Source organism: Artibeus jamaicensis, unplaced genomic scaffold, assembly GCF_021234435.1.
Source record: "Artibeus jamaicensis isolate MK-2021 breed Jamaican fruit bat unplaced genomic scaffold, CSHL_Jam_final contig_465, whole genome shotgun sequence".
Lineage (NCBI taxonomy): Eukaryota > Metazoa > Chordata > Mammalia > Chiroptera > Phyllostomidae > Artibeus > Artibeus jamaicensis.
This window is the reverse complement of record NW_026521843.1, coordinates 40,870,873-40,896,082: the sequence shown is the minus strand read 5'-3', so window position 1 is coordinate 40,896,082 and position 25,210 is coordinate 40,870,873. Positions and strand designations below refer to the sequence as shown.

General features: G+C 40.0%; 2 protein-coding genes across 4 annotated transcripts in view; one reads left to right on the top strand and one right to left on the bottom strand.

Annotated features, from left to right (window-relative positions):
* Positions 1-12,944: 12,944 nt before the first annotated feature.
* On the bottom strand, positions 12,945-17,576 carry LOC128627729 (protein FAM117B-like). The gene is made up of 5 exons (XM_053667173.1): positions 17,509-17,576; positions 17,050-17,416; positions 16,525-16,703; positions 16,167-16,283; positions 12,945-15,999 (listed from the first exon to the last, which is right to left on the bottom strand). The coding sequence occupies exons 1-4, from the start codon at positions 17,574-17,576 to the stop codon at positions 16,190-16,192; spliced, it is 708 nt and encodes a 235-aa protein (XP_053523148.1). The 3' UTR covers positions 12,945-15,999; positions 16,167-16,189.
* The window catches only part of USP34 (ubiquitin specific peptidase 34), a 246,758-nt gene continuing 238,935 nt past the window's right edge, over positions 17,388-25,210 (top strand). For all 3 annotated transcript variants that reach the window (XM_053666842.1, XM_053666843.1, XM_053666841.1), the window contains exon 1: positions 17,388-17,772. In XM_053666842.1, the coding sequence (XP_053522817.1) occupies positions 17,730-17,772 (43 nt within the window). In that variant the 5' untranslated portion in view covers positions 17,388-17,729. The remainder of the gene's footprint in view (positions 17,773-25,210) is intronic.

The following is a 25,210-nucleotide window of genomic DNA, read 5'->3' as shown; positions in this document are numbered from 1 at the left end:
TTGAGTTTGGGTGAAATATTTTCAATCAGTTGAGTATCAAATAGTGTGCACACATCAAAAGTGAATTCATAGTGTCATGTTAATTCATAGTGTCTTGTAAACTCTAGTGGACTGCATGCAATTTGCTATCGTTCTCTACAACTCAGAAGTGAGTTGGTTGTCTTGTGGTTATAGTCAGGCCACTAGCGCAGCATAATGAGTCCCTGGTATTCTTGAGGTAAAGTTCAAGAAACTGCTTGGCGGATAAATGTTTTCAATTCTACAAAACCTTATAGTCTGCTTATTATGTATTGAGTTATGTTCGTTGCTGCACTTGCAATGATGAATAATAACCTGCTATATAACATTTCATCTTCTCAAGAATCCTGTCAGATACTGTCATCCCTGTTTTAAAGATAACAAGGTAGGTAGGTTTCACTTGCCTGTGCTGACAGAATTAAGGACCGAATCCCGAATCCTGGAATCCCAGGATTAAATCCCAGCTTTTGGCCCTGTGTATACTTTATACCATTGTAGGTAAGCATAATGCAGCTTAACGAAAGGAGGGCAGGGATGTGTAAACATCTAACAAGAATACAGTGTTAAAAAGTCATTTGACCTGGCTGGTGTAGCTCAATGTATTGAGCTCAGGCCTCTGAACAAAAGGGTCATTGGTTCAATTTCCAGTCAAGGCACATGCCTGGGTTGTGGGCCAAGGCCCCAGTACAGGGCACGTGAAAGGCAACCACACATTAATGCTTCTTTTCTTTCTCTTCCCCTCTTTCTGAAAAATAAATAAAATCTTTTAAAAAAATAGTCACCTGGTGTCAGAGGGAAATGTTCTGTCTGAAAATACTGGCATTAGGTCTTTTTTTTACTTAAAAAATTTTTGACTTTGGCTAAGATATGGAGGCATAGTTTCTAACTGCACCATTGTTTCTAACAGCAAACACTGTAAATAAGCTGAATATACAACAGGAGGATGGACAAATTGTGATTTATTCATATAGGGGGATGCCATGTATGAGATAAAATGAATAGACTGTTATGTCAATAAGAATACATTTTAAAAAACATGTTTAAAATAATAATTTGCAAAATGCCTATAGTATACATCTACATATATTTTCAAAAGTAAGCCAAATTGTTCTGTTTCTAAGTAATACAATGCTTTATATTAATAATATAAAGACATTAGGGTGTGCAAAATGCAAATTTAGATGAGATTGTGATTACCTGAAGAGCTACCATTTACTGAGCACTTTCAATATGCTACATTTTTACATGTATTCTCACTTAATTCTCAGAACCTCTTTTTAAAAAATATATTTTATTGATTATGCTATTATAATTGCCCCATTTTCCCCTTTTCCCTCCCCTCCACACCCCCTCTCACACACATTACCCCCCTTTAGTTCATGTCCATGTGTCATACATATAAGTTCTTTGGCTTCTACATTTCCCATACTATTCTTACCCTTCCCTATTTTTCTACCTACCATCTATGCTACTTGTTCGTTGTACCTTTTCCCCCTCCCACTCCCGTTTCTAACCCTCCATGTGATTTCCATTTCTGTGGTTCTGTTCCTGTTCTAGTTGTTTACTTAGTTTGTTTTTATTTTAGGTGTGGTTGTTAGTAATTGTGTTTGCTGTCATTTTAATGTACATATATTTTATCTTCTTTTTCTAAAATAAGTCCCTTTAACATTTCATATAATAAGGGCTTGGTGATAATAAACTCCTTTAACTTGACCTTATCTGAGAAGCACTTTATCTGCCCTTCCATTCTTTTTTTTTTATTTTTTATAATCTTTATTTATTTTTTTAAGATTCTATTTATCTTTAGAGAGGAAGGAGAGAGGGAGAGAAACATCAATGTATGGTTGACTTTCATGTGTTCCCTGCTGGGAACTGGCCTGCAGGGAAATCGGCCTCCAACCCAGACATGTGCCCTGACTGGGAATCGAACTGCGATCCTCTCGTTCACAGGCCTGTGCTCAATCCACTGAGCTACACCAGTCAGGGCTGCCCTTCCATTCTAAATGACAACTTTGCTGGATAGAGTAATCTTGGATGTATGTCCTTGCCTTTCATGACCTGGAATACTTCTTTCCAGCTCCTTCTTGCCTGTAAGGTCTTTTGAGAAATCAGCTGACAGTCTTATGAGAACTCCTTTGAAGGTACCTGCTTCCTTTTCTATTGCTGCTTCTCTCTATTGCTAGAATTCTCTCCTCCATTTTAATCTTGGCTAATGTAATTATGATGTGCCTTGCTTGGTGTGTTTCTCCTTGGGCCCATCTTCTTTGGGACTCTCTGAGCTTCCTGGACTTTCTGGGAGTCTATTTCCTTTGCCAGATTGAGGAAGTTCTTCTTTATTATTTTCCACTTGTTGCTCTTCCTCTTCCCCTTCTGGTACCCCTATACTTCAGATGTTGGAATGTTTCAAGATGTCCCGGAGGTTCCTTAAGCCTCTCCTCATTTTTTGAAATTCTTGTTTCTTCTTTCTTTTCTGATTGGATGTTTTTTCCTTCTGGTCCACTCCCTTGATTTGAGTCCCAGTTTCCTTCCCATTACTGTTGGTTCCCTGTACATTTTCCTTTATTTCACTTATCATAGCCTTCATTTTTTCATCTAATTTGTGACCAAATTCAACCAATTCTGTGAGCATCCTGATCACCAGTGTTTTGAACTGTGCATCTGATAGGTTGGCTATCTTGTCATTTGCTTAGTTGTATTTTTTCTAAAGCTTTGATCTGTTCTCTCGTTTGGACCATTTTTTGGGGGGTCTTGTTGCACCTGTTACGCAGTGAAGTGCAGAGCCATAGGTATTCACCTGGGCGGGGGTAACCCAAGTCCCTGGGTTGTGGCACTGTATGTGGGGGAGAGGTCTGACAGGGAACAATGGTGTTTGCTCTGTTCTCTGCTGGATTTCAGTCACTTCCCCTGCTTCTCACAAGCAAACTTGGGCCCTTCTGGTGCTGAGTCCCCAGTGGGTGGGTTTGTATACATTCTAGGACCCTGTGGGTCTCTCCAATGAACTCTTCTGTGAGACTGGGAGTTTCTCCCACTGCCTCAACCACCACAGGTGTTTTCAATAAGTAGTTTGACACTTTATTTCCCTCCACTGGGACCCTGGGTTGCGTGGTCCATTCTGCTCCCCAGTTTTGCCTTGTTTACCTGCACAAGAATGTGGGACCACCCAGTCTGCTAGCTGCTGCCTTGGTCGCTCTGCTCCACAATCAGCCACCTTGCTGGGTCCACCAGCTGCCACCTTGCCACGGGTCCTCTCCACCCTGGCTGCCCAACTCTGCCCCTCCTACCAGCCTGAATGAATGTGTCTTCTTCAACTGTGGTTGTCAGACTTACGTACCCCCCAACAGGATACCTACCCTAGATATGTGCCCCAATTGGGAATCGAACTGGCCACCCTTAGGTTCATAGGCCAGCACTCAATCCACTGCGCCATACCAGCCAGGGCCTAAACAAAGTTTTGATGAGTGCTATTGTAATTAAATCTTAGCTCCCTAATTCGCCTTAAATTACTAAACATGAATTTTCTAAGTCAAAGTATATATAAAAATAAAAGATTTTAGTAGACTGCCAAGTTTTCCTCCAGAAAAGCTGAACCAATTTTATGTTCTCATCAATAATATAATTTGTGATTTCTTGCAACCTTGGTCCAAGGCAGTAATTATTAAAAATTTTCTTTCATGGTATCTAATGGGGTTGAATTTTGTTTACTTAAAAAAATTGTTCCAAGCCCTGGCTGGTGTAGCTCAGTGGATTGAGTAGAGGACTGCAAACCAGAGGATCTCGGTTCAATTCCCAATCAGGGCACATGCCTGGGTTGCAGGCCAGTTCCCTGCAGGGGATGCACTAGAGGCAACCATACATTGATGTTTCTCTCCCTCTCTCCTTCCCCTCTAAAGATAAATAAATAAAATCTTAAAAATTTTTTCCAATTTATTCCAGCTTAGTTTTTGTCCTATATGGGTTTTTGTATTTATTTGGATTTTTAATACATTTTTTAATTGATTTGAGAGAAGAATGGAGAGAGAGAGAAGCATCAATGTGAAAAACTTTGATGGGTTGCCTCTTATACATGCTCCAACCGGGGATCAAACTTGCAATCAAGCCATGTGCACTGACCAGGAGTGGAACCAGCAACCTTTTTAAGTTTATGGAACTACACTGCAACCAACTGAGCCATGTGGCCAGGGCTTTGTATTTACCGTATTTTGCTGTGTATAATGTGCACCCATGTTTTTGGTGCCAACTTTCAGGGAAAAATATTGTTTTAATTTTTATTTATTTATATTTAGAAACAAAATCTATTGTCATATTCCAGGGTATTATTTTGCATATGGATATAATTACTGATTTCTAGAATTATACTTTTAACACATAAGCGTAAATAAAAGAATTAAAAACATATAGTTACAGAATTAGTACTACCCATGTATAATACTTAACCTTTATTTTTCCCACAAAAATTTGGGCAAAAAAGTGTGCATTATACACAGCAAAACATGCTATGTGTATGTGTGGATTAGCATTTGTAATGATAGAATAGCTTCTTAAGTTTGTCTGTTTTTCTTTTTTTTAATTATTTTATTTTTATTGATTATGCCATTACAGTTGTTCTGTTCCCCCCTTCATTCCCCTCCACCCTACCCCCTATCCCCACTATTACCCCCCCTTTAGTTTATGACCATGTGTCTCAAGTTCTTTAGATTCTGTATTTCCCATACTATTCTTGCCCCACCATCTATTTTCTATCTAATGTCTATGCTACTTATTTTCTGTACCTTCTCCCCCCTTCTCCTCCTCCCACTCCCCTGTTGCTAACCCTCCTTGAGATCTTCATTTCTATGTTTCCACTCCTGATCTAGCTGTCCTTTTAGTTTGCTTTTGTTTTAGGTGTGGTTGTTTTTTTTTGAACGTATTTAACATTTTATTTATAAACTTTTTTAAAAATTTATTTATTTTTTTAAATTGATTATGCTGTTACAGTTGTTCTATTCCCCCCTTCATTCCCCTCCACCCTGCCCCCCCAACCCCACCATTACCCCCCTTTAGTTTATGTCCATGTGTCTCAAGTCCTTTAGGTTCTATATTTCCCATGCTATTCTTGCCCCCCCATCTATTTTCTATCTACTGTCTATGCTACTTATTTTCTGTACCTTCTCCCCCCATCTCCTCCTCCCACTCCCCTGTTGCTAACCCTCCTTGAGATCTTCATTTCTATATTTCCACTCCTGATCTAGCTGTTCTTTTAGTTTGCTTTCGTTTTCGTTTCGTTGCATTTCTTTGAATTCTTGCTCCTTGACTCTTTTCTGTTTGGCCATTATTTGCTTTCTTCTGGTCCACTGCATTGATTTGAGTCCCAGTTTCCTTTTCATCTCTATGGGTTTCCTGTGGAATTCCATTCATTTCCCTTAATTTAGCCTTCATATGTTTCTCTAATTTGTGGCTATAATCAACCAGATCTGTGAGGAAGCTGATGACCAGTGTTTTAAACTGTGCGTCTAAGAGTTTTGCTATTTCTTCGTCGCTTAGATTTATCTCTGGGGCTTTGAGGTCTTCCTGCAACATTTTTGGTCTGTTCTGGCCCTTTAAATGTGAGAAACTGCGCCTTGGACTCCCAGGTCGCTGGGTTGTGACGCTGTATGTGGGGGCGTGGTCAGAGCGGGGAAATGGCGGCGCCCTCTATCGCCACCATGGCCGGTCCAACCGCCCACTCCCTCGCTCGCGCGCAATTAGGCAACCGCAGTCAACTCGCTGCACCGCCTCCCCACTGTCTCCTCTGCAGTTGCTCACCCGGTGGGTTGCTCGGTCGCTCACTAGGTCCAATCCTGGGTTTGGAACCCGTGCGTCTGGATTCGCGCGTCTGGATTCCGCGCCCGGGTCCTTTGCAACTCCTCACCAGACGCCGGTTTCGCCCCTTACCGGTCGGGCTGAAGAATTGTTGTTAGCGGACTTCCGAAAAGTTCAGTTTTCCGTGTTCTGGTTGTGTTTTCTGATGCTAATATTTAGTTGTCCCTAAACTTGGTTGTGTGAGGAGGCACGGCACATCCACCTAAACCTCCATCTTGGCGGAAGTCTAGGTGTGGTTGTTAATAACTGTGAGTTTGCTGTCCTTTCACTGTTCATGTTTTTTTAACTTCTTTTTCTTAGATAAGTCCCTTTAGCATTTCATATAATAAGGGCTTGGTGATGATGAACTCCTTGAATTTGATCTTATCTGAGAAGCACTTTATCTGTCCTTCCATTCTAAATGAAAGTTTTGCTGGATAGAGCAATCTTGGTTGTAGGTCTTTGGATTTCATGACTTGGAATACTTCTTTCCAGCCCCTTCTTGCCTGTAAGGTCTCTTTTGAGAAATCTGCTGACAGTCTGATGGCGACTCCTTTGTAGGTGACTGTCCCCTTAGCTCTTGCTGCTTCTAGGATTCTCTCCTTCATTTTAATCTTGGCTAATGTAATTATGATGTGCCTTGGTGTGTTCCTTCTTGGGTCCAACTTCTTTGGGATTCTCTGAGCTTCCTGGATTTTCTGGAAGTCTATTTCCTTTGCCAGATTGGGGAAATTCTCCTTTATTATTTGTTCAAATAAGTTTTCCACTGGTGGCTGTTCTTTTCCCCCTTCTGGCACCCCTATAATTCGGATGTTGGAACATTTAAAGATGTCCTGGAGGTTCCTAAGACTCTCCTCATTTTTTTGAATGCTTGCTTCTTCACTCTTTTCTGTTTGGCCATTATCTGCTTTCTTCTGGTCCACTCCATTGATTTGAGTCCCAGTTTCCTTTTCATCGCTATTGATTTCCTGTGTAATTCCATTCATTTCAATTAGTTTCGCCTTCATATGTTTGTCTAATTTGTGGCTATAATCAACCAGTTCTGTGAGGATCCTGATCACCAGTGTTTTAAACTGTGTGTCTGAGAGTTTTGCTATTTTTTCATTGCTTAGACTTATAGGCTCTGGGGCTTTGAGTTCTTCTTGAGCCATTTTTTTCTGTTGATGTCCGTTAAGTACGAGGAGGGGAGCCTGGGACTCCCAGGTGGCTGGTTTGTGATGCTGTATGTGGGGGTGTGGTCAGAGCGGGGAAATGGCAGCCCCTCTGGTGTTTCTTGCCACTGGGTGAGGAGCAGAGCCTCAGGTGGTTCACCAGGGCAGGGCCACTTAGGTTGCTGGGTTATGACGCTGTATGTGGAGGCGGGGTCAGGGCAGGGAAATGGTGGTGCCCTTTGCTGCCGCTCGCCACTGGGGCCTGCTGGGTCCCGTCCAATCACCCATTCCCTCGCTTGTCTATCCACGCACGGATGCGAGACCACAGTCAACCCACAGCCCTGCTCCCTTGCTGTGTCCCCGTGGTCGCTCGCTGAGTTGCCCACCAGGTCCAACCTTGTGCCTGGATTCTGCGTGCCTGAGTCTGTCTGACGGAGTTTTCCTGTGCAACCCCTCTCCTCCAGCTGCTGGTTTCATCCCTCTTACCGGTCAGGCTGAAGAATTTGTTGTTATCAGACTTCCGAAAAGTTCAATTTTCTGTGTTCTGACTGTGTTTTCTGTTGCTAATATTTAGTTGTCTCTAAACTTGGTTGTGTGAGGAAGCACAGAGTCTCCACCTATGCCTCCATCTTGGCGAAAGTCTCCAGTTTGTCTGTTTTTCAATTGTATTATGGTGGTTAGGTGTACAGAATTTAAAAAAATGTCAAATGTATCAATTTATGCTTTTGCTTTTCATGTCATGCCTAGATTAAAAGCCTTCCATAAGTCAACACTATATAATATTCCCCTGTGTTTTCTGTTAACATCTTTACAGTTTAATTCTACATTTTTGGTAAATGATGATAGTGAATACTTTTCCTCCAAATGACTAAGCAGTTTTCCAAGTATAATTTAGGCAATTTTCATAAAAGTCTTATGTACATGTTTTGCTTTTGGACTTCCTACCTCATTGCTTTGTTTTTGTATTCCTGTGTATACATTGCTGTTTTATGTTTTATTTTTCACCTTAGTATTTATGATGTCTGGTGTAATTACAGACAAATTTGTGGTGAGAAAATTTGCCTGTGACCATTTAGATATTGGAGGACACAATCAGCATCTTGACATGAATGTCACTTTTATATAGATCTTTATATGAATTTTAATTAAAATCTGCACATTGCCCTGCTTCCCATTTGGCTTATCTTGACTCCTTACACTAAAAAGAAGAAAAAGAAACTTCCAAAAGTATGGTCTTGCTAATAAGTCCATTGACTAAAATTCCCCACCTCCCTTGCTTCCATTCATGTACCCAACCCCACACAACAAACACAACCAGTTAATGTTATTTAAGAAACATTGTTTGAGCCCTGGTAGCCATAGCTCAGTGGATTGAGCACTGGCCTGAAAACTGAAGGGGTTACTCGTTCGATTCCTACTCAGAACACATGCCTGGGTTGTGGACCAGGTCTCCTGTTGGGGGCACGTGAGAGGTAAAGGTAAGCAATCCGATCTGTCACATATTGATGTTTCTTTCCCTCTCATTCTCCCTCCCTTCCCCTCTCTCTAAAAAATAATAAAATAAATAAAACTTTAAATAGAAATACTTTTTGAATCTTAATCCTCTTGAAAGCCGTAGGTTGAAGCAATCTATGTTAAGCTTCTAAAGAGGAAGAAAATAAGGACAAATAGTCTCATCTGTGGAAACACAAGAAAAGCATGGGTTATGCTCACATGAAAAAAATATTTATTTAGGCTTCAAAAATATATAGAGAAAGAGAGTAATAACCAATAACTCAATTCCTAAAACTTTAAGGAAATAAAACAGTATACACAGTTGTATATATCAAACTTTAAGGAAATGAAACAGTATACAGAGATGTATATATCAATGTTTATTGTGGTGTTGCTTATGAGAAGAAACTTGGACACAATTTAAATGTTCACCAACTAGGTCTAATTTAATGAAATTACATATTATGAATCTGTACAATGAAATGGTATACAAAGGACGATAAAAAATATGTATTTTTACATGTTAACATGAAAAATACTTAATACTTTTCTAATTTAGGTATTTTAGTCCCATTTTAATAAAAATTTACATGCCTATTAAAAAATAAAAGGATATAATTAAGATGATAGTACCTGTCCTGGCTGGGTAGGCCAGCTGGTTGGAGCATTGTCCCTAGGTGCCAAAGTTGCATGTTTCATCCCCAGTAGGGGCACATGCAGGGATTAATCAATGGGTGCATAAATGGCTGGAACAGGTTGTTTTCTCTCTCCTTTCCTTTCTCTCTGAAAATCAGTACAAAATGGTTTTCTTTTTTAAAATTATAGTGCCTTTGGGTATGGAATAATGGTCAATATTTAGTTTCTTTATATTTTCCTGTAGTTTTTACAATAAGCAATGTTACTTTTATAAACAGAAAAGAGGGTACAATAATTGCAAAATACTGGAAGTTGGTAAAAAAAAAACTGCACAAATATATGTTGGGAGAGATTTGGCTTACCAGCAGGACATGTAAAAAAACATAAATATTTTAATTAACTATAGGCTATAGTAGCTACATATTATGTGGCTACATTAATTGAAATACATTGTCCAGAGGTAGAAATCATAATTATCTACTCTGTGCTGTCAAACTATCTCCAGATACCATAGTTTATGAAAATATCCCTATTCTCTAGGCAAGACTTAATTTCTCAGTTAGGATCATGTATAGAACTGAAACCATATTATCATGAGGAAGAGACATAAATGAGTTTTGGATGCTCTAGGCCAAAGTCAGTAACCACTGAAACCAGACTTCCTGCTTTCAAATACAGAAAGGAGAATGTTAAAGAAATGGTATTAAATGTTTCTCACAGAGTCAGATGAGAACCAACGGCATCAGAATTACCTGAAGTACTTGTTAACATAGTTGATTTTTGCCCTAACTGGGCTGCTCAGTAGTTAGAGCGTCCCTATAAGCCAAGGTTTTAGGTTCCATCCCTGGTCAGGGCACACACAACAATCAACCAATGAATGCATAAATAAGTGGAATAACAACCTGATATTTCTCTCTCTCTCCCGTACATCCCCCTTCCTTTCTCTCAAATAAATAATAAAAATCAATAGTTCATTTCTGGTATTCCCCCACCCAGGAGCATACTCATGCCTTTCTTCCCTCTCCACCATACATCTCCTAAACTGAGTCCCCATGAGACTTGTAATCAGGGAAGCAATGAGTAAGAGCAGCTTGTCCAGAGCTAATGCCTTGAAAGTGTCTCCAAGGCCCCCTTTTCTGACTTTTCAGTGGGCCAAAGCAGCCCCACCTAGGCTCTCTCCTGTTACTTCTAATCTAAGCTCTTTCTTTCACTGTTCCCAGCTTTAATAAACATATTCTCAAAATCAAAAGAAAAAAAAAAAGGTGATTTCAGGTCCCAATGCAGCCTACAGAATCAGAATCTCTGGGAAATAGGTAATACGTTTTTTCTTTCAAAAAAAAAAAAAAAAAAAAAAAAAGACCCCAAGATATTTTCTTGAGAACCAAAGGTTGAGAATTACTGCAAATAATTTGAGTTAACTCACCAGACAGCAGAAATTCTTAATCAGTTTCTCTCTTTCAAATAATTTTTTTTTATGCCCTGGCTGATGTAGCTTAGTGGATTGAGTGCTGGCCAGCAAACTAAAGGTTTGCCAGTTTGATTCCCAGTTTAGGGCATATTGGACTAACTACACTGGGCTATGAAAACTCCAATAGTGACTTCAGGGGTTTGTTTTTATTAGATAGCCAAATGTCTTATATAGCAAGAACTAGGCAGTTGCTAGCATTGAGCCAGCTGCTCAACAATGCCACCAGGGACCCAAGTCTTTTCTATTTCCATTTTGCCAACTTTAAAGTCTTGGGTTTTGCTTTTTGAATATAGGATCCTTGTCAGGAAGGCTGCTGCTTCTCCAGATATCACATCTGTACCCCAGGCAGACAGAAGAGGGAAGGGTGTTGTACTAGATAATCATCTGTCCTGTTCCTAGCTCTTATCACTTTACTGCAGTGGCCAGACTTACAACTGTTAGCACCTGTTTTTTTATGCCTGAGTTTTCTGTTTGCCTGAGAAGCCTGCTTTGCTACCTACAACTCCTCCTAGCAACACTAAATCAGTAACTAAATACAGTAGATGTTAAATACCCAGCTTCCTTGTCCCTTGGGTAGGATGATTTTAAGGCATACTTTTTACAATGGTTTGTAGAATTTCTCAGTGGGATTAGGTTCCAGTTATCCTCAAGAATAAAGGGCTTAATGATGAATCATTTATTGGATAGCTACTCCCTCCCTCCCCAATTTCCTATCACTATTCCATCAGTGTTTCTTGAGATAATATAAACTATTTCTACCTGTGTCCTTGTTTCAGGACCTGCTTTGGGTAGAATACAAACCAAGACAGGCTGTTATCACCTTTCCTCCTTCTTCCTATCTTTAAAGATAGTTGGTGCTATAGTATCTACCTTATAAGTAGTAGGTGACAAGCCAGTATGTGTAGTGGAAAATCAACTTTGGTTCATATCCTTGAGCCACTCCACTGTTAGGGCCCAGACTCTACTACTGCCTGTGGGTCATAAGAGAAAAATAAACCCTATTTGTTCAAGCCATTCTTACTTGAAAATAAAAAAATTTTTTTTGCTCCCAGTCCTAATGAGTCCCTGATTCATATAAATGGAAATAATTACCGACTATAGTAAAAGCTGTAAAGGAAATAAACCAAGTACTGTGATACCTTTAGGATAAGAGATTAGATATTTCAAAATTACAGAACATATCTTATGAAGAAACATTCATCAGACCTAGAGCAGAAAAAGGTTTTATTTTAGATATCAAACCAATGCGGTCTGACTGCAAGAAGGGTAATGTTAAAGACTGGGGAGATGGGGGAAGGCCCTAGTAGAGTTTGAGTGTCCTGGTCCCATATCTCAGCTGGTTAGAGCATTGCCACCATGCTCCTGGATTATGGGTTTGATCCCTGGTTGGGGCACATGCACGAAGCAACCAATTAATGTATACATGGGTGGAACAAGAAATTTCTCTTTCTCTAAAATTAAAAAAAAAAGTTTATTGGAAATGCAGGGAAGTAATTTAATCCATCTTATTTATTATTTTTTAGATTTTACTTATTTTTAGACAGAAAGGAAGGGAAGGAGGAAGAGAGGGAAACATCAGTGTGTGGCTGCCTCTCGTGCACTTCCCCACTGGGGACCTGGCCTGGAACTCAGGCATGTGCCCTGACTGGGAATCAAACCAGCAACCCTATGGTTTGCAGGCTGGCACTCAATTCACTGAGCCACAACAGCCAAGGCCCAATTTATTTTTTATAAAAACAAGAGGGAAGTGATATAATCCAATTTATTTAAAAAAGTAATCACTCCAGCAATTTAAGAACCAAACAGCAATTAACATGACTGGATGCTGTGGAGAGAAATAAAATAGCATAGCTGCCTTTCCAATAATGGCCCTAAAGTCCACAAAACAGTGATGAGTGTGGGTGTAAGGGAGAGGAGTAAATTGTGCAGTAACTCTGGCCTCTAATGTTAATACTAGACTTTATCCCTCAAATCCAGAGACAAAACTCATGTGTTCAATAGTAACTAGGGTGCTGAGGACAAATAATCTCCATAGCAATATTAAATTTTCAAAGTTGTTTATGCTGGGCTGGTTTTCAGGAAAGTACCTAGAAATATACAATTATACTAAATTTGAAAATTAGAAATTTCGTTGCCCTGGCTGGTGTGGCTCAGTGGATTGAGCGCGGGCCTGCGAACCAGACAATCGCGGTTCGATTCCCAGTCAGGGCACATGCCAGGGTTGCAGGCAGGTTCCCTGCAGGCCAGTTCCCTGCAGGCCAGTTCCCAGCAGGGGACGCAGGAGAGGCAACCATACATTGATGTTTCTCTCCCTCTCTCCTTCCCTTCCCCTCTAAAGATAAATAAATAAAATCTTAAAAAAAAAAAAAAGAAAATTAGAAATTTCAGATTGTACAATTTTACTCAAAGCACAATTCTACCACTAGATGGTGACATGTATACAAAATATTGAAGTCATTATCAGTCTTACAGCTATAGATGTACGGTAATTGCTGATTACTGGTTTTAAAATTAATTTATAAGCCCTGATTCTGATGGGTATGATTTGGTTGGGTGCTGTCCCACAAAGTGAAGGGTTGCTGGTACATGCCTCATTGCAGGTTCAGGTCCTGGTAGGGGCCCTCATGAGGTCAGACAATTGATGATTCTCACCTTTCCTTCCCCCATCGAAGAACCGCCAACTAAAATATTTTTTAATCAACTTATAAGAATTTAGGGGATGTTAGAGATTTTGTTCTATTATTCTTTTAGAATGAACACCTTTCAAGCACATTAAAAAGTCTCTGTTAACACGTATACCAAGTTAGTACAGAGTGAAGAGTATTGAGTCAGTCAGGCAACCTTTTTATTAGCTTCTATGCCTTTGTCTTTTGATAAGCAGCTGAATATAGATAAAGGGTTGATAAACTACATCCCATAAGCCAATATGACTAGTTACAAGTTTTTGTGTGGCCTGTGGGCTAAGAATTTTTACATTTTTAAATGGTTAAAACAAAACGAAAAAATAGTATTTTGTGATACATGAAAACAAATGTAAAATCTGTGTCCATAGTTTTACTGGAACGGTCATACTCAATATATATTATCTACGGCTGCTTTTGTGCTTATAGAGTCAAGTAGTTGTGATTAAGAAATTGGATGGCCTACAAAGCATGAGACATTATTGACTCTTGAGCCCTGAAGTGATGACTGAAGAGCAGTGATCATATATGGGAATAATTCTCTAGATTCTCAAATCATTTTAAGTACTTATTTTTTTTTAGAAAGAGGGAAAGGGAGGGAGAGGGAGAGAAACATTGATCAGTTGCCTCTTGCACGCACCAACTCAGGTCAGAACCTGCAACCCAGGCATGTGCCCTGACCAGGAACTGAACCAGTGACCATTCACTTTGTGGGATGCCCAACCAACTGAACCACATCAGTCAGGGCTCAAATCACCTTAAACCCAGCATCACTTCACAGAATTTTTTTAAAGGAAAAAACAAAACAAAACTAGGAAGCAACTTCTTGTTAAAAAAATGTTTAAAGGAGAATATGTAGTAGTAGTTGTCCTATTTCCAAGAATTGTTATGGGTCCACTGTGGTCATAAAAGCATGGTTGACAGATCCTTACAAATAATTATCCAAATACCTGCATCAGTTAGAAATGTGGCTTCAAGTAATGGAAATCTAAGACTGGATTAAGGAAAAAGGGATTTTTCTCACATAAGGAGGGTGTTGACAGATGCTCAAGATATATCAGCAACCCACCCACACATTATTATTCTGCATTATCAACCTTATAGTTTGCATTTATCTTGTGGTTTCATTGTTAAAATAATTTAAATTAATGCTGTTATTTTGTGTATTAAGAATGTTCCAGGCAGAAAGTATTTAGGGTTAAGGGGCACATCTGCTGAATTTGTTTCTTTTTAATTAGGAATGGGCAATTCTTTTTAAGAGACCCACTCTGCAGATTTCTGTTTACATTTCACAGCAAGAATTGAAACATATGGCCAGCCCTAGAGAAACCATACCATGATTCATTTTAAATTTATAATGTAAGGGGAAGATGCCCCCAAACCAGATTTATAAAATATTGTATATTTACTCTTACATATTAAACTTCAGCCACTTTCAAAGTATTCTTTATTTGATGCAATACACCTATCAGGACATTTTTCCCACTGCTCAAAATAGTTTATGAACTCATTGATTTTGATGCTTTGCACCTCTTCTGCCAATTTTTTAAAAAATATTTGATTTATTTTTAGACAGAGAGTAGAGAGGGAGAGAAACATCAATGTGTGGTTGGCCTCTCAAGTACCCCCCTACTTGGGGCCCAACCTGGCCCACAACCCAGGATGTGCCCCGACTGGGAATCAAACGGTGACCCCTTGTTTCACAGGCCAGTGCTCAAAGGGCAATTAGGTGAATAGGGAGGGTGGGGGGTCTTGCCTTCTCTGGTCAAAACTGCTCAAAATTCAGTGTGCATTGTCACCTTGGAAGAACCAGTCACCTGTTTGCCACAGGGGCTTTTCTCCTGCAAATCATAACTTTCTCAAAACTTCCAGATAAAAACTTTGGTTGACTGTTTCACCGACCCATAGGAAAAAATTTCAAAAGCACAACCCATTTCACATCAAAGAAACAGATGATCACTGTTTTCATGGTTGATTTCACTTATGTGGGGAAGTGGCAGTTTTCCACTGACTACTCGAAGATTCTTGTTTCATTTCAGGGTTGTAACTGTAACACCAAGATTCATCTCTGGTTATGACTTTTGAAAAAAAATCTGGGTCAGCTTCCAACTGCTCCTTCAAAGCACAGCTCGTAGCCAAGCAATTGTCTCTTTGTTCAGGCATGAGCAAGTGAGGCACAAGTTTTGCTAAAACTCATTTCATGCCAAATTATCACATAAAATTTGCTGACAGGAATTCCATGACACCACAGTCAAATCTGCAAGTTCATTCAGTAGTCCAATGGGAATCTTTCAAGATGGCTTGATGAACTCTTACCACAGTTTCTTCAGTTTGGCTGGTTGAAGAATGCTCGAAACAAGGTTCATCATCAATATACATTTTGCCTCATTTAAATGAGAAAACCATTCATAAACTTGTTTTACTTAAAGCAGCTTCTTTGTAACCATTTCTACCTCATTTTTCCCCAACAGGAAACAAAATTTTACTGCTGAACATTGTGTAAATTATCCATCAAAATGGGCAAATGCATCGAAAGTCTTCAAAAAAAAATTCACTGAAACTGAATGCAGCCTCTCACAACGGCCAGCTGGAACACTGAAACAGATGGGTTCCTAGAATACTCACACTGGGGAAGCCTGTACTTACAAGGGGCCCGCCCTCCAGAAGATGACTCCAGGTTTTTTTTTTTGTGGGGGGCACTTCCTTCCTGAGACGGTGGTCTCTCCTTTGACACCTGAAAAATAAACATAAACCACTTGGGTTTGCCAAGTGTTCTACTGGAAGGGGCGAGGCATGGGTAGGACCTTAGGTGGAGGATGCCTGCCACAGAAACCCAAATTTTGTATAAAAGATGGGGAAGGAAGATGATGTCAGAATAGCTCTACAGTTCCTAAGGAGCACCTGCTCATATGAAGCCACTCATATCATGCCCAGAATTTCACAGCATCAACTTCAAGCGGCAGAAAGGCAAATTCCAGGATGGTGGTCCTTGCATGGCGAGGTGATGGTGTGACAAAACTGCGACAAAATTTATTAAAGAATCACTACTTTCTAGGTGCTCTGGTTACAGTTCTAAAAATATTACAGAACCCATCTTTTGGACTTTTAGTTACATCTTTCATCACATTGGATACAAAAATCAGTGAGGAAGGTGTAGGTGCAGGTGTAAGGAAAATTTTCCCAAAGTTAACAGCAAACTTCAACTGAGTGCCCACCTTCCCTTCACCTGTTCTTCCTTCTCCGTTTCCCATCTTAATACCCTTTTAAAATTGCTCTTCGCTGAGAAGCGTAATATGCTGTTTCAGGTGGAGAGTCGTAGATGGGGCACTTCGTGAGGGACCCTCTGGCGTAAAGTGGAGGAGATTCCAATGTGAACAGTCCGCCATTTCTAGTCACACCAGGTGTCTTACTGTTCGAGGGCGGATGAACCTTAGAGGACTTAGGGTAACAAGGACGCAGGTTAAGCCGACCCCGAGCCGTTCCGTCCTTACAAACCGCCGCAGGAAAAGGGCCATGTACCCCAACCTAGGCTGCGGCGCAGTTCCGCATCTCCATTAACACCGCCCCACACCCCTCAAACCCTGAGCGCGAGGGAGGGAGACAGTGAGAAGGCAGCATCCATTCGTGGATCCACAGGAAAAATAGTGAAATTCAGGGGCAGAAGATAGGGTGGCGCAAGTGACCCGGAGCTCGATGGGCTTTGGGAGCCCACGGAGTGGGCCGCCGTGGGCAACTTCGAGCCATCGCGACCCGCTGGCTGCCTCCGCCATCTTCCCCTACTTACCCCGACTCCCCCCGCGACCGCACTGGCTTCGCGTTTCCCTTCCGGCGGCTGACTGAGATCCGGGCTGGGCGGGGTGGGCGAGCGCGGAGAGGGGGTGGACCGAGGGCGGGGAGGCCGGACGGAAGAGGAAAAGGAGGGCAGCGAGCGGGCCGCGGCGGTGTCGTGCGTGCGGCGTGTGTGCGGCGGAGAGGTGGGAGGGCGGGAGGCGAAGAGAGGGCGGGAGGCGGAGGAATGAGAGCGCGAGGCGCTTCTCTTCGGCTCCTTCGCCCGGACGGAAAGTGCCGAGCGCAGCCCGAACGCTCTATTAAAATGGCGGCGGCTTCGGCGGTGGCCGCGGCGTCTGGTCGGTGAAGTGACTCTGCTGCTTCTTTTCCCACCCGCCCCCTCCCTCCCTCCCTCTCCCCTCCCCCCTGTCCTTCCCCCCCTTCCCCGCCGCCGGCGCCTCCGCGCCCCTCCGGCCTGCGTACCTCCCCTCGCCCCCCTCCTCTCCCCCGCCCGCTCCGGGGACCGCCGGCCCCCTCCCCCATTCTCCTGCTCCCCGCCCCGTCCCCGCCAGCCCTCGTTGCCTCCCCGCCCCGCCGGCCGGCCGGCCCCCTCCACCGCCTCTCTCCCCTCCCCCCGCCGGTCGGGATCAGTCAGTGCGATCCGAAGCGGGGGAGGGGGGGGGCGGCGGCCGAACGATGTGCGAGAACTGCGCAGACCTGGTGGAGGTGTTAAATGAAAGTAAGTAGCCGCAGTGGCGGCCTGTCGGGGTGCACGGTTTGGGGTCCCCGCGCTGCTCCCCGGCCTCCCCGGGCTGCTGCGGCCTGCGGCAGGCGACGGCAGAACCGGGCGGCGTGCGGGCCTAGCGCTCCGGGAAGGTGAGCGGTGGCGCGGCCGTCGCGCCGCCTCAGGCCCAGCTATGCCGGGTTACCTGGGCGCCCGTGCGTGGGCCGCGGTGGAGCTCTGGTCAGGCGGGGCCTGAGTGGTCTCAGCGCTCCGAAAGTTTCCTTATTACAGGTGTCAATTAACGAGGGCACTAATAAGCCTTCGCCTTCTTATGCTACTGGGAAGGTGAAGGGAGGTGGGAACCAGGCTTTCCGCCGCAGCCCCGACCCTCCGGCCGCCTTCTTTGATTTTTAGAGTGGTGTTGAGGCCTCTCTTACCTGTTAATTTTTTTTTTTTTTTCATTAAACTCCCTGGGAGGAGACTGGTGGCTTTCCCCTCCCTTGGGGGGGTGTGTGGGTGTATTAAACCCTTCTGCTAGCCCTTAAATACCTGAAAATGAACTGTGGTATTGATGATTGGAACCTTAATACCTATTTTTAAAATTAATAGTGATGCTTCTTAAGTGTACCATGCGTTGTTTTAATGCTAAATTCTGTTATATTAAGGAGAGTATCGTAGCACAGATACCATCCCGGGATAGTCATGGCCTATCTCCTGGAATAAAAGGCCTTATTCCTTACACTCTTGATTATTTAAGAGATTGTGTACATTGATTTTTTTTCTAGCCAGATTAAAAATATTTATTCCCAGCCCTTGTAAGATGGTATTTTGGTTTAAAGAACTAGATATATTGCCAGTTACCTACTTCTGGGCACAAAGGCCTATTTGGACTGGGTGAATTAATAAAAGGTTAATATACGGAAACTTGGTTTAAGGGAATGCTCATTTACCAGCAGTTTATGTGGGTTTTGGATTTGTGTTGTGTGTGTGATATTTTGAAAGACTTTCAAACTACCTCTAATATGATTCTTTAAAACAATTGATTTATAAAATATATTTTCTTGTTTGTGTTTTGAATTTTACTTTATTTATATTTGAATTTCACTTTAATGACCGAAAGCAATAGTAAAAGTGGAAGGGTATTCAGTGTACTTTCAGCTGAGTATTTGTGTCCTGACAGGTGGAAGCAGGGTTTTGTCTATCTTCAAACTATAGTTTTCAATATTTGTGCCATTCTAAGTTTTTCTAGAATTTTAAGGTTATTTGTTTTTATTTTGAGATACATTTATTTTGAGGTGCAGGTGGTGTGATTCACTGATAAACATAAATTCTTCAGAAAACTGTATTCTCTATCACAGATAAAGTTATGTGGTTATGGCTTTGCTATTCAAATTGGAAAACGAATAGCTTTGCTATGTAATATATTAGGAAAAACTACTCTTAATAATTTTGTTGGTGCTTTTAAAATTATTTTAAACTTAACCAGGAAAATTTTAAACATAGCATTTAAAGAAACTGAAGTTAGTTTTTATTAATCTTTTGAAAAGAGACCTGATGAGAGGTTATATTGAACATTAGTTGGGGATCCCCTAGGATTCTGTTTAGAAGAACTAAAAAATGCAGTGAATTTATGGAGAGTTAGAAATAGTATGAAGAACTAAGTAAAATTTAGTTTTCATTTCCTTTAAGTAAATTGAACAGTTAGTTGAACCAGGTTCACAATACCTGGCCATGCAGACCCTCTAAGAAACCTGTTGTAATGAACAAATAAAAAGGATTTCTTATTTGTGTATGAACTAATGATCTCTAAAAATACTTAGACAGTTTCTTAATAGTTCCTTTAAGGCTCAGTTTTAAAAATTGACTCCTAGAAACAATCTCACAGTGATACTTCCTTTTTTGTTTAAATTACTTAAGCAATTTTATTTGTAGGTTCTACTGAGCTATTACAGGTTGCTCCTCCCCCACCCTGTAGTTGTTTAGAAATTGTTTTCATTTTTCCTTTGTATAGTTGCTGTATCTCATTTACTAACATTTATCCATGACTGAGTAGGAGTGTGATAGTTGGAACTTGATAAAACTTGTTGAAGTAGTTTATATGTCTTTCTTGTAATCTGGTTCACAATAATTATTAAGGCTACTCTCTCCACCTCAATAGGTTGTACAAAGATGAACATCAATTCATCCTTGATAAATTCAGAGTTAAAGTACCAAAATAATGTGCTCAGAATTCATCTGTCAATACAACTCCTCATAAAGGTTTAACCAAGAGAAGAAATGAAATTTTCTGTATTTTTGGGTGTTATGTTTGAAGTTGATGTTGAAAAAGAATTATTTTAAAAAATTCGAAGAACCCGTTTTCTTTTAAAATTTACAATCTCTGCTCAGTTAAAGTCTGCCTGGACACACCAGTAAATGTGTAACCTAAAAACTTTGTGTTTCAAATGAAAGGGTAGACATAATGTGGATAGTATAGCTTTATATCTGATATGCATAGTTTTTGATAATTTAAGGACTTCAGGTGAATTGTTTATTTTAAAATATGGTAGCATGTAATGTAGTTAAAATAAAAATTGGTGGTAAAAGAGGGTAAATAGTTTTCTTTTGTCATCAGTTTTTGATGAGAGTATTAGTATTACCAGTTATACATCTATTCTTCCTGAGAATCTGAAGCTATAAAACTCTAACTATGGAACATATATACACAGATATAATTTTGCCTGGAGGTTAAGGGCATGTTGAAGCCTATCTGTGGATCCAGGCTAAGGACCCGATATTAAGGACTCCCTCACCCCTCTTTTTAATGTGCTCTTGACATGTCCTAAAACTTGAAATTACATTTCAAAATAGCATTTGGCTTTAGTGTTAGGAATAAACAAATCAACAATACTAACAATTGAGTTCCCATTTTTCTTTCAGTACTTTGTTTTTTATAAGGAAGACATTTTTAAAAGCTTGGAATGTGTTGAGTGAATTTTGTTCTTCCTTTGTGGGATTGCATTTAGTTTAGAAGGTAATTTTAAGTGTTTATTTCTGTGCTTGTTGTTTGGATTTTGTGTGTTTGCTGCTTTTATAGCTGTTTTATGAACCAGTTCACTAAGTCCAAGGTATTTCTGGATGTTGATGAGAAGATGGAGGTCTGAAGTTATGAGACCAGAATGAAAATGGTTTTGAATGGACATCAATCTTTTAAATATATTTGTATGTTGTGGATTTTATTCTTTGTGTGTGTTGAGTGAATTACAGTTTACCATTTGTTTAAAATAGACAATTCATTTGTTGTTCCTAACTGTCCTTTGAGATAGGTCAGAGCAAGTATTGGTGCCTCAGCCATAAAGGTGAAGAAATTGACCCTCAGAAAGTCTTAAGTGGTTTGCAAAGGATCATCTGTCACTTGCTTAGTTAGTAGCCATATCAAAGCTGGAACTCAAGATACTCTATCTGTAATTATAGAGTTTGCATTTTATTTTTACTTTATTTTTTTAATTTTAATTTAATTTTATTTATCTTTAGAGGGGAAGGGAAGGAGAGAAGGAGAGAAGTATCAATGTATGGTTGCCTCTCATGTGTCCCCTGCTGGGAACTGGCCTGCAACCCAGGCATGTGCTCTGAGTGGGAATCAAACCACGGTTGTTTGGTTCGCAGGCCTGCGCTCAACCCACTGAGCTACACCAGCCAGGGCTGCATTTTATTTTTAAAGCAGAATATTTTATTGAATAGTTTGTGTTGAGTAATTTATCAGTTCTTTGAGGGTAGGTACTCTTAATACCCTTTTCAGATAAAGAGAACCAAGGCTTAGAGTTTATGTAACTTGGATAGAGTCACAGGACTATTCGTTGGAGCTAGGATTTGAACAAGATTTAATCCCAGGTCAGACTGAAAAGCCTACACTCTTTAACAGTTATGGTATGCTGTATGAACTAGATGATCTAATTAAGTGAAGGACATTATTATGAATGAGTACACTGTTTGGCAAAATAAAAAATTATTATATTTTTATGTATTTTAACAAATTCAGGTGTAATTTCATGGTAATTGTAGTAAAAATTTATGGCGATGAATGTAGCTGAATGGGAATCTATTTCCATATTGTCAGCAGTGCTCCCTTTAAAAAGAACTACACATATCTAGGGTTTTTTAAGATAAGTACACAGGCACTAAATACAATATCTAGCTTGTTTCACCTAACATTATGTTTGATCATCTCCCTTACTGACTTTTGAAAACATTTTTGTCTGTATGATATTTCCATTTTGTATACGATTTAATATTTTCCCATTATTGTATGTTTGTTTTCAGTTCTCCCATAGTATGAATAATGCTGCAACCCCGACCAGTTGGTTGGGTTTTGTCCTGCAAAGTGAAAGGTCACCAGTTGATTTCCGGTCAGGCACATGCCTGCGTTGTGGGTTCCCTGGGCACTTATGAGAGGCAACCAGTTGATGTTTCTCTCTCATATCAATGTCTCTAAACCCTCTCTTTCTCCCTCCCTTTCCCTGTCTCTAAAAATAAATAATCTTAAGAAAATAATGCTGCAAATGGTCATCCTGTATGTAAACATATGTATTTTAATCCTCATCTGAGAATATGTTCATTGATTTTAGAGAGAAAGGGAGAGGGAGAGAAAAAGGAAAAGAAAGGGAGGGAGGGAGGGAGGAAATGAGTGAGAGAGAAATTGAGAGAAATGTTGATCCATTGCCTCCCATATTTGCCCTGACTGGAGATTGAACCTTCAACCTTTTGGTGTACGGGATGATGCTCCAACCAACTGAGCTGCCCGTCAGGGCATATGTAAATCTTTTAATACATTTTTAAAGATAGATTTCTAGAAGTGATTACTGTGTCAGAAATATAAACATAATTTTGTTTATATTGTCCATTTGCTTTTCAGAAAGGATATCTTGATTTTTATTGTTTGAGCAGTGTCTGTGCAGGTTGGGCACTCTTTCAACTTGTGCAGAATGTTACTCTTAAAAACCTATTATTTTGGCAAAACATGTAATAACTAATTACTGGTAAGCTTAAACATTTATATTGTTTATCTGCATTTCTTATTTAATGCACTGTCTTACTGGGTTTTAATATTTTGTATTAATTTATAAGAACTGTTCACTAATGAAGTATATCAACCCTTGGTCATATTCACCATGTATATTTCTTCTTTGCTCTTTTGTTTGCTTTTTTATCTTGGTATTTTTAATTATCAGTGTGTTAGTTTGTTAATTAATTTATTTTTAAAGGGAGGGGAAGGGAGGGAGAAGGTGAGGGAAAGAAGCATCAATTGGTTGTCTCTCATACATGCCCTGACAGGGGATTGAACCCGCAACCAAGGCAAGTTCCCTGACCAGGAATCAAACCAGTGACCTTTCACTTTGTGGGAGGATGCCCAACCAACTGAGCTACACAAGTCAGGGCTTAATTATCAGACTTAAAAAAAAGTTTTATATTGTGAAGCTTTTCCATTGTCGCTTGTTTAAAACACAGTATGTGGTTTTCATATACTTGCTTAAACCATCATGGCTCATTATTGCGTGGAGAATATTCTCTTTTTTAAAAAAATATTTTACTTGATTTTTTAAAAAAGTTATTTATCTTTAGAGGGGAAGGAGAGAGGGAGAGAAATATAAATGTATGGTTGCCTCTCATGCGTTCCCTGCTGGGAAGTGGCCTGCAACCCAGGCATGTGCCCTGACTGGGAATCGAACCACCATCCTTTGGTTTGCAGGCCTGAGCTCAATCCACTGAGCTAACTGGAGAATATTCTTAACTTCTAAGCCTGGCATACATATATTGTGGCACAGTTTGGCCCAAACTCATCTCACTTTTGTGTTTTTTTGAGGCCTTCTGAAATCTTTCATACCTCTTTTAAAATTGCTTGCACTCTTTAGTTTAGAATGCATACTTATGTAATAGGCCATCTTTTTAAAAAAATTAACGTGAGTCTTCCTTGTTGAATGGTGAATTCCTTAAATTCAGCTGCCATGTTTTATTCTTTTCCCAGTTATAATACAATGCCTTGTGGAGAGTAAATGTTTAGTAAACATTGTAGTTAATGAAAAGAAGAATGTGATTATCTAGCAGTGCTCTTGGACCTGTAGTCAGTAGTGATTTAGATATGAGAGTTTCTGGCTGAAGTATGCTGTAGTTGTGGATTATATCATATATACTGCTTTTTATTACCTTATTCATAAATCAGTAGGTATATGCTTATAATAAATATCCATCCAACCAACTGTTTTAAATTAATAGACAATGCAAAAAGGCAAAAATTAGTTTACATAGGAAACTAATTTTCCTCTTTCTACATAGGAAGTGAGATTTGGGTCTTTGGGATGAAGTTTGTCTAAATTACTTATATAGGACTTTATATGCCAGGAAAATAATTGGGCTTTTGCATTTTAATATGATTATAACACTTACTAATGTTATTTTTCTCTTAAATTCCTTAGAAATTAAAAATTTCTAAGTAATCTAGAGTCTCCAAGTATAGATTACTCAGTTAATTTAGAATTGAGGTAGTATTAACCTGTCCTCCTCTTTCATTTACCTTACTGTGTGATAGAAGACAGGTTTCTCTTCCTGCCCTGGCCATAACCTCTATTAGAGAATTAACCTTGGTTGTAGCCCCTGGAAGACTGTATTATTCCCAAACCATTGGTGCTTGGATTACAGGTAGATTCCTGACCTCAGGGAATGATTGGGCTGCTGTCAACCAATCAGATTTTTCCTGTCAGAATATTTCAACAAAAGATCCAGGTAACTTGAGTACATGAACTAGAGTGAGTGAGCAAGCTGATGTGAGGGAGGCTGATTGCAGAAGGGAATTGGGGCAAATTTGTGGAAACAATTGACATTGCAGTTTCATAAAGAGGTGTCTTTACAGTCTTGAAGGTAAAGCTCTTTTTGAGGTGTCTCTCCTGTGCATACATACCATTTGAGTTAGAATGCAACCAAGAGTTTTGAATCTAATATTACCCTTGATTAACTCTTTTCTATTGGAGATTTGGTATACTCTTCAGCTGTGAGTGCTTTGTTATAATCTGGTGTAGGTTTTTTGAAATGTCATCTATAGTATTTGGTGGCAGGAGAAAACTTAAGGACTCCTGTCATTGATTACTTACCTCCTGAAGTAGCTTTGCTTTTTCTCATTTTTTAAGAAGGATACCTGCTTTTTTTAGAACAAAATTAGATAGTATAGGAAATAGTAAAATTAGTAGAATTTGAAGCTCTGCTTACCAAAGAAATAGTTTGTTATGGTGAACATCTGTTAAGTCATTCTTTTCTCTTTCCTCAGACACACTATTTTATGTCAATAAACTGATTACAATTTACTGCATATCATTTTCATTAATACCATATAGGCACCTTCCCATGCTTATATGCACTTAAATTATAATTTTTAATGCCTTAAACGTAGTATTCCATTACTTGATCACACTATAACTTAAGCAGT